At 41.2% G+C, this 13035-nt stretch overlaps 1 protein-coding gene across 2 annotated transcripts in view; it reads left to right on the top strand.

Annotated features, from left to right (window-relative positions):
* pnpla7 (patatin like phospholipase domain containing 7) overlaps positions 1-13035 on the top strand; it is a 126036-nt gene that overhangs the window by 35860 nt on the left and 77141 nt on the right. For both annotated transcript variants that reach the window (XM_062959070.1, XM_062959069.1), the window contains exons 19-20: positions 3000-3113; positions 10574-10634. In XM_062959070.1, coding sequence (XP_062815140.1) covers positions 3000-3113; positions 10574-10634 — 175 coding nt within the window. The remainder of the gene's footprint in view (positions 1-2999; positions 3114-10573; positions 10635-13035) is intronic.

Raw genomic sequence — 13035 nt, 5'->3', positions numbered from 1 at the left:
ATAATAATAATAATAATAATAGAAGACCTGGCTCTGGCTCACGAATGGGACCCTGAAGAAGGAGACGGAAGGCCTGATCCTTGCAGCCCAGGAGCAAGCCATCAGGACAAAGGCAATTAATAATAATAATAATAATAATAATAATAATAGAAGACCTGGCTCTGGCTCACGAATGGGACCCTGAAGAAGGAGACAGAAGGCCTGATCCTTGCAGCCCAGGAGCAAGACATCAGGACAAAGGCAATTAATAATAATAATAATAATAATAATAATAATAATAATAATAATAATAGAAGACCTGGCTCTGGCTCACGAATGGGACCCTGAAGAAGGAGACAGAAGGCCTGATCCTTGCAGCCCAGGAGCAAGCCATCAGGACAAAGGCAATTAATAATAATAATAATAATAATAATAATAGAAGACCTGGCTCTGGCTCACGAATGGGACCCTGAAGAAGGAGACGGAAGGCCTGATCCTTGCAGCCCAGGAGCAAGCCATCAGGACAAAGGCAATTAATAATAATAATAATAATAATAATAATAATAGAAGACCTGGCTCTGGCTCACGAATGGGACCCTGAAGAAGGAGACAGAAGGCCTGATCCTTGCAGCCCAGGAGCAAGCCATCAGGACAAAGGCAATTAATAATAATAATAATAATAATAATAATAATAATAATAGAAGACCTGGCTCTGGCTCACGAATGGGACCCTGAAGAAGGAGACAGAAGGCCTGATCCTTGCAGCCCAGGAGCAAGCCATCAGGACAAAGGCAATTAATAATAATAATAATAATAATAATAATAATAATAATAATAATAATAGAAGACCTGGCTCTGGCTCACGAATGGGACCCTGAAGAAGGAGACGGAAGGCCTGATCCTTGCAGCCCAGGAGCAAGACATCAGGACAAAGGCAATTAATAATAATAATAATAATAATAATAATAATAGAAGACCTGGCTCTGGCTCACGAATGGGACCCTGAAGAAGGAGGCAGAAGGCCTGGTCCTTGCAGCCCAGGAGCAAGACATCAGGACAAAGGCAATTAATAATAATAATAATAATAATAATAATAACAATAGAAGACCTGGCTCTGGCTCACGAATGGGACCCTGAAGAAGAAGACAGAAGGCCTGATCCTTGCAGCCCAGGAGCAAGACATCAGGACAAATGCAATTAATAATAATAATAATAATAATAATAATAATAATAGAAGACCTGGCTCTGGCTCACGAATGGGACCCTGAAGAAGGAGACAGAAGGCCTGATCCTTGCAGCCCAGGAGCAAGACATCAGAACAAAGGCAATTCAGGCCAAGATCGAAAAATCAGCTGATGACCCAAAATGCAGACTGTGCAAGGAAACCGACGAAACCATGGATCATATCCTCAGCTGCTGTAAGAAAATTGCACAGACAGACTACAAACAGAGGCACAACTATGTGACCCAAATGATCCATTGGAACTTATGTCTCAAGTCCCACCTCCCAGCAGCAAAGAACTGGTGGGATCACAAACCTGCAAAAGTATTGGAAAATGAGCACGCAAAGATACTGTGGGACTTCCGAATCCAGACTGACAAAGTTCTGGAACACAACACACCAGACATCACAGTTGTGGAAAAGAAAAAGGTTTGGATCATTGATGTCGCCATCCCAGGTGACAGTCGCATTGACGAAAAACAACAGGAAAAACTCAGCCGCTATCAGGACCTCAAGATTGAACTTCAAAGACTCTGGCAGAAACCAGTGCAGGTGGTCCCAGTGGTGATTGGCACACTGCGTGCCGTGCCAAAAGATCTCAGCCGGCATTTGGAAACTATAGACATTGACAAAATCACGATCTGCCAACTGCAAAAGGCCACCCTACTGGGATCTGCGCACATCATCCGAAAATACCTCACACAGTCCTAAACGCTTGGGAAGTGTTCGACTTGTAATTTTATGAAACGAAATCCAGCATATCTATCTTGTTTGCTGTGTCATAAAATAATAATAATAATAATAATAATAATAATAATAATAATAATAATAATAATAATAATATTTTGCCAACTGCAAAAGGCCACCTGACTGGGATCTGTGCACATCATCCGAAAATACATCACACAGTCCTAGACACTTGGGAAGTGTTCGACTTGTGATTTTCTGATACGAAATCCAGCATATCTATCTTGTTTGCTGTGTCATAAAATAAAATTCCAATAATAATAATCTGGAAAAGCTGACACAATATGAGGATTCAAAGATCGAATTGCAAAGACTCTGGCACAAGCCAGTATAGGTGGTCCCAGTTTTTGGTTTTCCCCTTAACATTAAGTCTAGACGTGACCGACTCCGGGGGTTGGTGTTCATCTCCATTTCTAATCCGAAGAGCTGGCATTGTCCGTAGACACCTCCAAGGTCATGTGGCCACTGGCATGACTGCATGGAGCGTCATTACCTTCCTGCTGGAGCGGTACCTATTAATCTACTCACATTTGAAGTCAGGCAGGCTCCCTCCCTCCTGTCTTTCCGAAAGAGAACAAAAACGTGGTTATGGGACCAGGTATTTGAGCATGAGTAGCAGCAAAAATGAGATATGAATATATGACCCACCGACAGACCCCACCTGGACATGGAAAGCGCCTTAAATGTATATTTAAATGTATAATTATGTATATTTTTAATGTATATTCTTAATTTTGTTGTAATTTTTAATCTTGATCGATTTTTAAATTTGATGAAAACTGTTTTTTGATGTGTATGCTTATATTGTAAGCCTCCCTGAGTCCCCTGATGGGTGAGAAGGGTGGGGTAGAAGTGATGCAATAAATAAATAAATAAATTTGCATGCTTTCGAACTGCTAGGTTGGCAGAAGCTGGGGCTAACAGCGGGCACTCACTCTGCCCCGGATTCGAGCCGCCAATCTTCTAGTCAGCAAGTTCTATTTTACCGCATGGAAGTTGTCAACGTTGGCCTCTCAGTAGTATTTCTTCTTTTTTCTTCCCTCTCTCTCAGGTCGAAGCTTTGACTCACCAGCCCAGAGCCACAACAGTGCATGCCGTCCGCGATTCGGAGTTGGCCAAGCTTCCCGAAGGTGCATTGACCTCCATCAAGCGCAAGTTCCCGCAGGTAAGGAGAGGACTGCATGGGAATACCAGGCCCTTAGCATTGAACGGTTGTGTTGTTAAAGTGCGAAGTATGGAACCCTGCGCAGACGGAGAAGCCTTAGCATTGAACGGTTGTGTTGTTAAAGTGCAAAGTATGGAACCCTGCGCAGACGGAGAAGCCTTAGCATTGAACAGTTGTGTTGTTAAAGTGCGAAGTATGGAACCCTGCGCAGACGGAGAAGCCTTAGCATTGAACAGTTGTGTTGTTAAAGTGTGAAGTATGGAACCCTGCGCAGATGGGGAAGCTTTAGCATTGAACGGTTGTGTTGTTAAAGTGCGAAGTATGGAACCCTGTGCAGATGGAGAAACCTTAGCATTGAACAGTTGTGTTGTTAAAGTGCGAAGTATGGAACCCTGCGCAGACGGAGAAGCCTTAGCATTGAACAGTTGTGTTGTTAAAGTGTGAAGTATGGAACCCTGCGCAGACGGGGAAGCCTTAGCATTGAACGGTTGTGTTGTTAAAGTGCGAAGTATGGAACCCTGCGCAGACAGTTGGTCAATGTGACTTAAACTACGTGCAGTCATTGAACTCTTAACAGCAGAAGGTGTCACCCCAAAGGCGATTCATCAGAGAATGCATGCTGTTTATGGGGATTGTGTTGATGTGAGTCCTGTGCATCGTTGGGTGAGTAAGTTAAAAGATGTCGAGGTGGGAACATCTGACTTGCGTGAGAAACAAAGAGTTGGACGTCCTGTGACAGCAACCACCGAATTTCACAAGCAAAAGGTTGACAGATTGATTCAGGACGGTTGTCATATCACTCAAAATAATAGGCATTTCACGAGAACGTGTGAGTCACATTATTGCTTTGCTTGGCTATCAGATGTTGAGAGAACTGTGAGAAGATGGTCGCGGAAACCGAGTGTCGACTTCTTCCGTGACGGCTTCAGAAAAACTTGTTCATCATTGGCAGAAATGTATTCAATGTTCTGGTGATGATGTGGAAACGTGAATAGTGGTCGTTAAAGAGCACATTCTAAGGATTATTTCTGCGTTTGATTTATTAAAATATTCCCATCCAAACTGAAATAACGAAGGTTATTTAACCCTCGTAACTCGGAACGCTGTGTGTGTGTTTTTAAGCCTCTTCGGCTACTCTATATTTAGACGAAAGCTCCATCTGTGTATTAGTGTTGTTTGTCTTCATATGGAAATCGGGCCGCAGAACGAGATCTTCGTTCGATTCCGCGTCATCCCCGCCCACTCGGCATTTAATAGACGGGGGATCCGTTATCCTCCCTTAGATTTTGAGAACGGCACGTGAATTTGGCAAGAACCTTTGATGTGTCAATTGTGACCTTTGTATACTGACAAGCGTTCGGCGGCGGAGGCGGTGTTTTTAAAGGTGGAAACTCTTGTGCTTTTTAAGGATTTCTCTCCCGGATTTTTTGTTTCTGTCGCTTTCTTTCGTTTCTGCAAAATCCAAGCACTTAAAAGGAAATTCAGGATTCTTCTCGATGCAGCTTTGGTTTCCGTAATCGCCATAATTGGCAAGAACATGGCACCATGATGAGATGAATTGCCTTTTATCCAAAGCATTTTGGATTTGGGAATACGGTAGAGTCTCACTTATCCAACACTCGCTTATCCAACGTTCTGGATTATCCAACGCATTTTTGGAGTCAATGTTTTCAATATATCGTGATATTTTGGTGCTAAATTCATAAATACAGTAATTACTACATAGCATTGCTGCGTATTGAACTACTTTTTCTGCCAAATTTGTCATCTAACATGATGTTTTGGTGCTTCATTTGTAAAATCATAACCTAATTTGATGTTTAATAGGCTTTTCCTTAATCTCTCCTTATTATCCAACATATTCGCTTATCCAATATTCCGCCGGCCCGTTTATGTTGGATAAGTGAGACTCTACTGTATCTACATATACATAACAAAATACTTTAGAGACGAGACCAGAGTCTGAACATGAAATCCATTTATGTTTCATCGACACCTTGTACACTTAGCCTAAAGATCATTTTACATAATATTTTTAATAATGTTGTGCGTAAAATTGCATTTGTGTACATCGCGCTGTCAGGAAGCAAAAATATCTCAGCCAAATTCAAATTTGTAGATAAGGGATGCTTAACCTGTATTTTATTTTAATACTTTATTTTCATCTTATCTTCTGGGACAGGGGCCCCAGTGGATCACATTTTTCATTATTATTTTATTATGATTGTTGTTGTGTTTATTTTTAGTTTATTATTATTATTATTATTATTATTATTATTTTATTATGACACAGCAAACAAGGTAGATATGCTGGATTTCGTATTATTATTATTATTATTATTATTATTATTATTATTATTATTATTATTATTATTATTATTATTACTGTTGTGTTGTTTATTTTAGTCCTTTATTTTTATCCTACTTTTCTTCTGAGACAGGGTCCTCAATGGCGCATCGTTTTCATTATTGTTACAATATTATTTTATTATAATTGTTGTGTTGTTTATTTTAGTCTTTTGTTTTTATCTTATTTTTCTTCTAGGACAGGGACCCTGGTAGCTGTTGTTGTTGTTGTGGTTGTTGTTTTTGGGCTTGGCCCCATGTTAGCTTCCCCAAGTCCCTGTGGGGAGATGGAAGCGAGGTAGAAGAAGTTGCTTCTGGAGTGAGAGAATTGGCCGTCTGCAAGGATGTTGCCCAGGGGACGTTGCCCGAATGTTTTGATGTTTTACTATCCTTGTGGGAGGCTTCTCTCATGTCCCCGCATGGAGCTGGAGCTGACAGAGGGAGCTCATCCGCGCTCTCTCTGGGTGGGATTCGAACTTGGCAGCTTTCAGGTCTGCAACCCAACCTTCAAGTCACGAGGCTTTTATCCCCTAGGCCACCGGGGGCTCCTATCAGAGTGAAATAATAGATGTATTATTATTAATAATAAAAATAGAGTAAAATAAATGTAATACAGTAGAGTCTCACTTATCCAACATAAACGGGCCAGCAGAACGTTGGATAAGTGAATATGTTGGATAATAAGGAGGGATGAAGGAAAAGCCTATTAAACATCAAATTAATGTGTTGTCGAAGGCTTTCATGGCCGGGATCACAGGGTTGTTGTATGTCTTTCGGGCTGTGTGGCCATGTTCCAGAAGCATTCTCTCCTGACGTTTCGCCCACATCTATGGCAGGCATCCTCAGAGGTTGACCTCACAACCTCTGAGGATGCCTGCCATAGATGTGGGCGAAACGTCAGGAGAGAATGCTTCTGGAACATGGCCACACAGCCCGAAAGACATACAACAACCCCAAACATCAAATTAGGTTATGATTTTACAAATTAAGCACCAAAACATCATGTTATACAACAAATTTGACAGAAAAAGGAGTTCAATACGTAGTAATGTTATATTGTAATTACTGTATTTACGAATTTAGCACCAAAATATCATGATGTATTGAAAACATTGACTACAAAAATGTGTTGGATAATCCAGAATGTTGGATAAGTGAGACTCTACTGTATTCCCATGGCACAATATTAGTAAAGGAAAGAACAATACAATATTTAAAAATAAAAACAGTTTTAACCAACATACAGTAAACCTATCAGGATTTCAATGGGAAGTGTGGGCCTGCTTCTTGCCAATGAGATAGTCAAGTTAAATAGAATTGTTGTTGTTGTTGTTGTTGTTGTGTGCCTTCAAGTCATTTCAGACTTTGGGCAAGCCTAAATCTAAAACTGAGAGTGGGGGCCAGGTAAATGACCTTGGAGGGCCGCATCCAGCCCCCGGGCCTTAGTTTGGGGACCCCTGTTCTCGAGTATAAGCTGAGCCAAATATAAGCCCACCAGGACCCTCACCAGAGTATAAGCCGAGCGGGGCTTTTTCAGTCTTAAAAAAAAGGGCTGAAAAACTAGGCTTATACTCGAGTACAGTAGAGTCTCACTTATCCAACATAAACGGGCCGGCAGAACGTTGGATAAGCGAATATGTTGGATAATAAGGAGAGATTAAAGAGAAGCCTATTAAACATCAAATTAGGTGATGATTTTACAAATTAAGCACCAAAACATCATGTTATACAACCAATTTGACAGAAAAGGTAGTTCAATATGCAGTAATGCTATGTAGTAATTACTGTATTTACGAATTTGGCACCAAAATATCACGATGTATTGAAAACTGACTACAAATTGACAGAAACAGCAGTTCGATACACAGTAATGTTATGTTGTAATTATTTATTAATTTAACACCAAAACATTGCAACATTGACTACAAAAACAATGACTACTAAAAGGCAGACTGCGTTGGATAATATGAATTTAGCACCAAAATATCACGATGTATTGAAAACATTGACTACAAAATGCGTTGGATAATCCAGAACGTTGGATAAGTGAGACTCTACTGTATATACAGTAATATCCAAAGAGCTCAAGTTAAAAGCAGGTCTGTATTTATTGGCATCCCAGAAGAATAAGCATAGAAACGTTCCTCTTCCTTTTGTGTTTTCCCTTCTGTCTCTGCAGCACAAAAGGACGGCGTGCCCTTTCTTCCCCGGGAGGAGTGCTCAATGTGCGCCGAGCCTCCCAAGGAAATCGCGTGCCGCTTGCCTCCCTCGCGCGCACATCCGAAGTGGATGTTCCTTGTGCGTTGCCATGGCAGCGGTGGCGTGACTCACGCCTCCCCGCTGCATCCGTGCGCTGGCTCACACCGGGCAGCCCGGGAGGGAGGGAGCCGTCATGCGAAGGAGCGCAAACCCACATAGGTGTCCGCCTCTCGCTGTGCTCGGAGGCTAAAAGGGCAAAGCCAGGAGCATGTGTTCCTCAGTCACCTCTAGGGCTGTATGACTATGTTCCGGAAGCATTCTCTCCTGACGTTTCGCCCACATCTACACTAGGCATCCTCCCATGCTCTGGAAGCATTCTCTCCTGACTTTTCGCCCACATCTATGGCGGGTATCCTCCCATGCTCCGGAAGCATTCTTTCATGCCATTTTGCCCACATCTATAGCAGGCATCCTCCCATGCTCCGGAAGCATTCTCTCCTGACATTCCGCCCACATCTATGGCAGGCATCCTCCCATGCTCCAGAAGCATTCTCTCCTGACGTTCCGCCCACATCTATAGCAGGCATCCTCCCATGCTCCGGAAGCATTCTCTCCTGACGTTCCGCCCACATCTTTGGCAGGCATCCTCCCATGCTCCAGAAGCATTCACTCCTGACTTTTCGCCCACATCTGTGGCAAGCATCCTCCCACGCTCCGGAAGCATTCTCTTCTGATGTTTCGCCCACATCTATGGCGGGCATCCTCCCATGCTCTGGAAGCATTCTCTCCTGATGTTTTGCCCACATCTACGGCAGGCATCCTTCCATGCTCCGGAAGCATTCTCTCCTGATGTTTTGCCCACATCTATGGTAGGCATCCTCCCACGCTCCGGAAGCATTCTCGCCTGATGTTTTGCCCACATCTATGGCAGGCATCCTTCTATGCTCTGGAAGCATTCTCTCCTGACATTTCGCCCACATCTGTGGCAGGCATCCTACCATGCTCTGGAAGCATTCCCTCCTGAAGTTTCCCCCACATCTACGACAGGCATTGTCCCATGCTCCGGAAGCATTCTCTCCTGACATTTCGCCCACATCTGTGGCAGGCATCCTACCACGCTCCAGAAGCATTCTCTCCTGACGTTTCGCCCACATCTGTGGCAGGCATACTTCCACGCTCCGGAAGCATTCTCTCCTGACGTTTCGCCCAAATCTACGGCAGGCATACTTCCATGCTCCAAAAGCATTCTCTCCTGACGTTTCACCCACATCTATGGCAGGCATCCTCCCCTGCTCCGGAAGCATTCTCTCCTGACGTTTCGCCCACATCTACGGCAGGCATCCTCCCATGCTCCGGAAGCATTCTCTCCTGACGTTTCATCCACATCTGTGGCAGGCCAGAAGCATTCTCTCCTGACATTTCGCCCACATCTACGGCAGGCATCCTCCCATGCTCTGGAAGCATTCTCTCCTGACGTTCCGCCCACATCTACGGCAAGCATCCTCCCATGCTCCGGAAGCATTCTCTCCTGATGTTTCGCCCACATCTATGACAGGCATCCTCCCATGCTTCGGAAGCATTCTCTCCTGACGTTTTTGCCCACGTCTACAGCAGGCATCCTCCCATGCTCCGGAAGCATTCTCTCCTGATGTTTCGCCCACATCTATGGCAGGCATACCTCACAAACTCTGAGGATGCCTGCCATAGATGTGGGCGAAACGTCAGGGCTAAACTAAAAACAATACAGATTACAATTTGAAACCTGCAACATCTTATTGTGTACTTAATAATAATAATAATAATAACAACAACAACAACAACAACAACAATAATAATAATAATAATAATGGGAAGTGTCCGATGTGTGATCCAGTACAACAGCCAGCAGAGTGTCTGCTGTGGACTCAACTTGTGTTTCAAATAATAATAATAATAATAATAATAATAATAATAATAATAATAATAATAATTCCAAAAGATCTCAGCCGGCATTTGGAAACCATAGACATTGACAAAATTACGATCTGCCAACTGCAAAAGGCCACCCTGCTGGGATCTGCGCGCATCATCCAAAAATACATCACACAGTCCTAGACACTTGGGAAGTGTTCGACTTGTGATTTTGTGATACGAAATCCAGCATATCTATCTTGTTTGCTGTGTCATAAAATAATAATAATAATAATAATAATAATAATAATAATACATCACACAGTCCTAGACACTTGGGAAGTGTTCGACTTGCGATTTTGTGATACGAAATCCAGCATATCTAGCTTGTTTGCTGTGTCATAATAAATAATAATAATAATAATAATAATAATAATAATAATAATAATAATAATAATACATCACACAGTCCTAGACACTTGGGAAGTGTTCGACTTGCGATTTTGTGATACGAAATCCAGCATATCTAGCTTGTTTGCTGTGTCATAATAAATAATAATAATAATAATAATAATAATAATAATAATAATAATAATAAATCACACAATTCTAGACACTTGGGAAGTGTTCGACTTGCGATTTTGTGATACAAAATCCAGCATGTCTATCTTGTTTGCTGTGTCATAAATAATAATAATAATAATAATAATAATAATAATAATAATAATAATAAATAAATCACACAATCCTAGACACTTGGGAAGTGTTCGACTTGCGATTTTGTGATACAAAATCCAGCATGTCTATCTTGTTTGCTGTGTCATAATAATAATAATGATGATGTCTGTTGCTAATTCCTAATAGAGAATTCACTCTCTTCTTGGAAGCTATTGCTTTTCATAATAGGGTCCCTGGATCTCATAAGGCCAGGCAGGAATCTGGGGAGGGAATATTCCTTTTTAATCTTGGGTTAAGAAGCTTTATTATATCAGCAATGGATCTTGATGCTTTGTTTTCCTTGCCAGGTTGTGACTCGGCTGATCCATTTGCTGGGCGAGAAGATCCTTGGCAGCCTTCAGCAAGGAGGTAGGACGTGACATTCTTGGACACATTTTCCCCTTTTATTCTCGGCTCGGAGGGGAATTTGTCTGTTTCGACGGGCCAAATTGTGTCTCAGAACCGTCGGTTTGCTCCAAAGAGATTAAATGGAGTGCGGCTTTTGGCCGAAAGGCTCACTCCGCAGCCCTGCGTTGAGAAAGCAAGCTCCTCTCCCCAATGCCCTTGCCGTGGCGAAGTATAGTCAAGATAATCCAGTTCAAAGCAGATAAAATAAGATTATAAATGGGTTATATAGCTGTGTGGAAGGGCCTTGAGTCTACACTGCCATATAATCCAGTTAAAATCAGATAATCTGTATCTTATAGGCAGTGTGGAAGTGGCCTAAGTGAGGCCTAACTCTGCCTGTCCCCTGGGCTGAGTGGGTTGCTAGGAGACCAAGTGGGCAGAGCTTAGCCTTCTAATTAGGACTTTATTTTTCTTTTCTTTTTGTTGTATGAACGTAGAGGCATGGATGAGGGGTTGTGCTGCCAAGTTTAGTGTTTCTGGGATGTGTAATTTTGTTGTTTTGTCCTAGGCCGAAATTTCATTACCCTTTTATATATACAGTAGAGTCTCACTCATTCATGGAAAGGAAAGATAGGGAGAGTGAAAGCTAATTTTTAGAGTACCGTATATACTCGAGCCCTTATTTATCAGCTGAAAAAGCCTCCCAGCAGAGCCTGGAGACCGTTGCTTGCAATGTATGATATATTTATCTCTCATCTTACCCTCCCTTATCAGTGTTTTCTTTTGCAAAGCCTCCCTCGCTCTTAACCAAGGGAATGTTTTGAAAAGGGAAAGGAGCCCCTGCAAGTCAGGAAGAAGTACAGTAGAGTCTCACTTATCCAACACTCACTTATCCAACGTTCTGGATTATCCAAAGCATTTTTGTAGTCAATGTTTTCAATATATCGTGATATTTTGGTGCTAAATACGTAAATACAGTAATTACAACATGACATTACTGAGTATTGAACTACTTTTTCTGTCAAATTTGTTGTATAACATGATGTTTTGGTGCTTAATTTGTAAAATCATAACCTAATTTGATGTTTAATAGGCTTTTCCTTAATCCCTCCTTATTATCCAACATATTTGCTTATCCAAGCTTCTGCCGGCCCGTTTAGCTTGGATAAGTGAGACTCTACTGTAATACAGAATAATAAGGGAATAACATCAAGAGTGTGTAGTGTTTATTAGGTAAAGGTAAAGTTTTTCCCCTGGCATTAAGTCCAGTTGTGTCTGACTCTGGGGGTTGGTGCTCATCTCCATTTCGAAGCTGAAGAGCCAGAGTATTTATTATTGTTATTATTATTATTATTATTATTATTATTATTATTATTATTATTATTATTTATTAGTAAAGGTAAAGTTTTCCCCTGAAATGAAGTCCAGTCGTGTCCGACTCTGGGGGTTGGTGCTCATCTCCATTTCTAAGCTGAAGAGCCAGCGTATTTATTATTATTATTATTATTATTATTATTATTATTATTATTATTATTATTATTATTGCTGTATTATTATTATTATTATTATTATTATTATTATTATTATTATTTATTAGTAAAAGTAAAGGTTTTCCTCTGACATTAAGTGCAGTTGTGTCCAACTCTGGGGGTTGGTGCTCGTCTCCATTTCGAAGCTGAAGAGCCAGAGTATTTATTATTGTTATTATTATTATTATTATTATTATTGCTGTATTATTATTATTATTATTATTATTTATTAGTATAAGTAAAGGTTTTCCTCTGACATTAAGTCCAGTTGTGTCCAACTCTGGGGGTTGGTGCTCATCTCCATTTCAAAGCTGAAGAGCCAGAGTATTTATTATTGTTATTATTATTATTATTATTATTATTATTATTATTATTGCTGTATTATTATTATTATTATTATTATTTATTAGTAAAAGTAAAGGTTTTCCTCTGACATTAAGTGCAGTTGTGTCCAACTCTGGGGGTTGGTGCTCATCTCCATTTCAAAGCTGAAGAGCCAGAGTATTTATTATTGTTATTATTATTATCAACACAACGACGTTGTATGGCACAGCAAACAAGATAGACATGCTGGATTTCGTTTCGCAAAACCACAAGTCGAACACTTCCCAAGTGTCTAGGACTGTGTGATGTATTTTCTGATGATGTGTGCAGATCCCAGTAGGGTGGCCTTTTGCAGTTGGCAGATGGTGATTTTGTCAATGTCTATTGTTTCCAAATGCCGGCTGAGATCTTTTGGCACGGCACCCAGTGTGCCCATCACCACCGGGACCACATCATCATTATTATTATTATTAATTAGTAAAGGTAAAGGTTTTCCCCTGACATGAAGTTAAGTCATGTCCGACTCTGGGCGTTAGTGCTCATGATATCTAAGCCGAAGAGCCGGCATT

This window comes from Anolis carolinensis, unplaced genomic scaffold (assembly GCF_035594765.1).
Source record: "Anolis carolinensis isolate JA03-04 unplaced genomic scaffold, rAnoCar3.1.pri scaffold_7, whole genome shotgun sequence".
Taxonomy (NCBI): Eukaryota; Metazoa; Chordata; class Lepidosauria; order Squamata; family Dactyloidae; genus Anolis; species Anolis carolinensis.
This window is presented reverse-complemented; position numbering and strand designations above follow the sequence as displayed.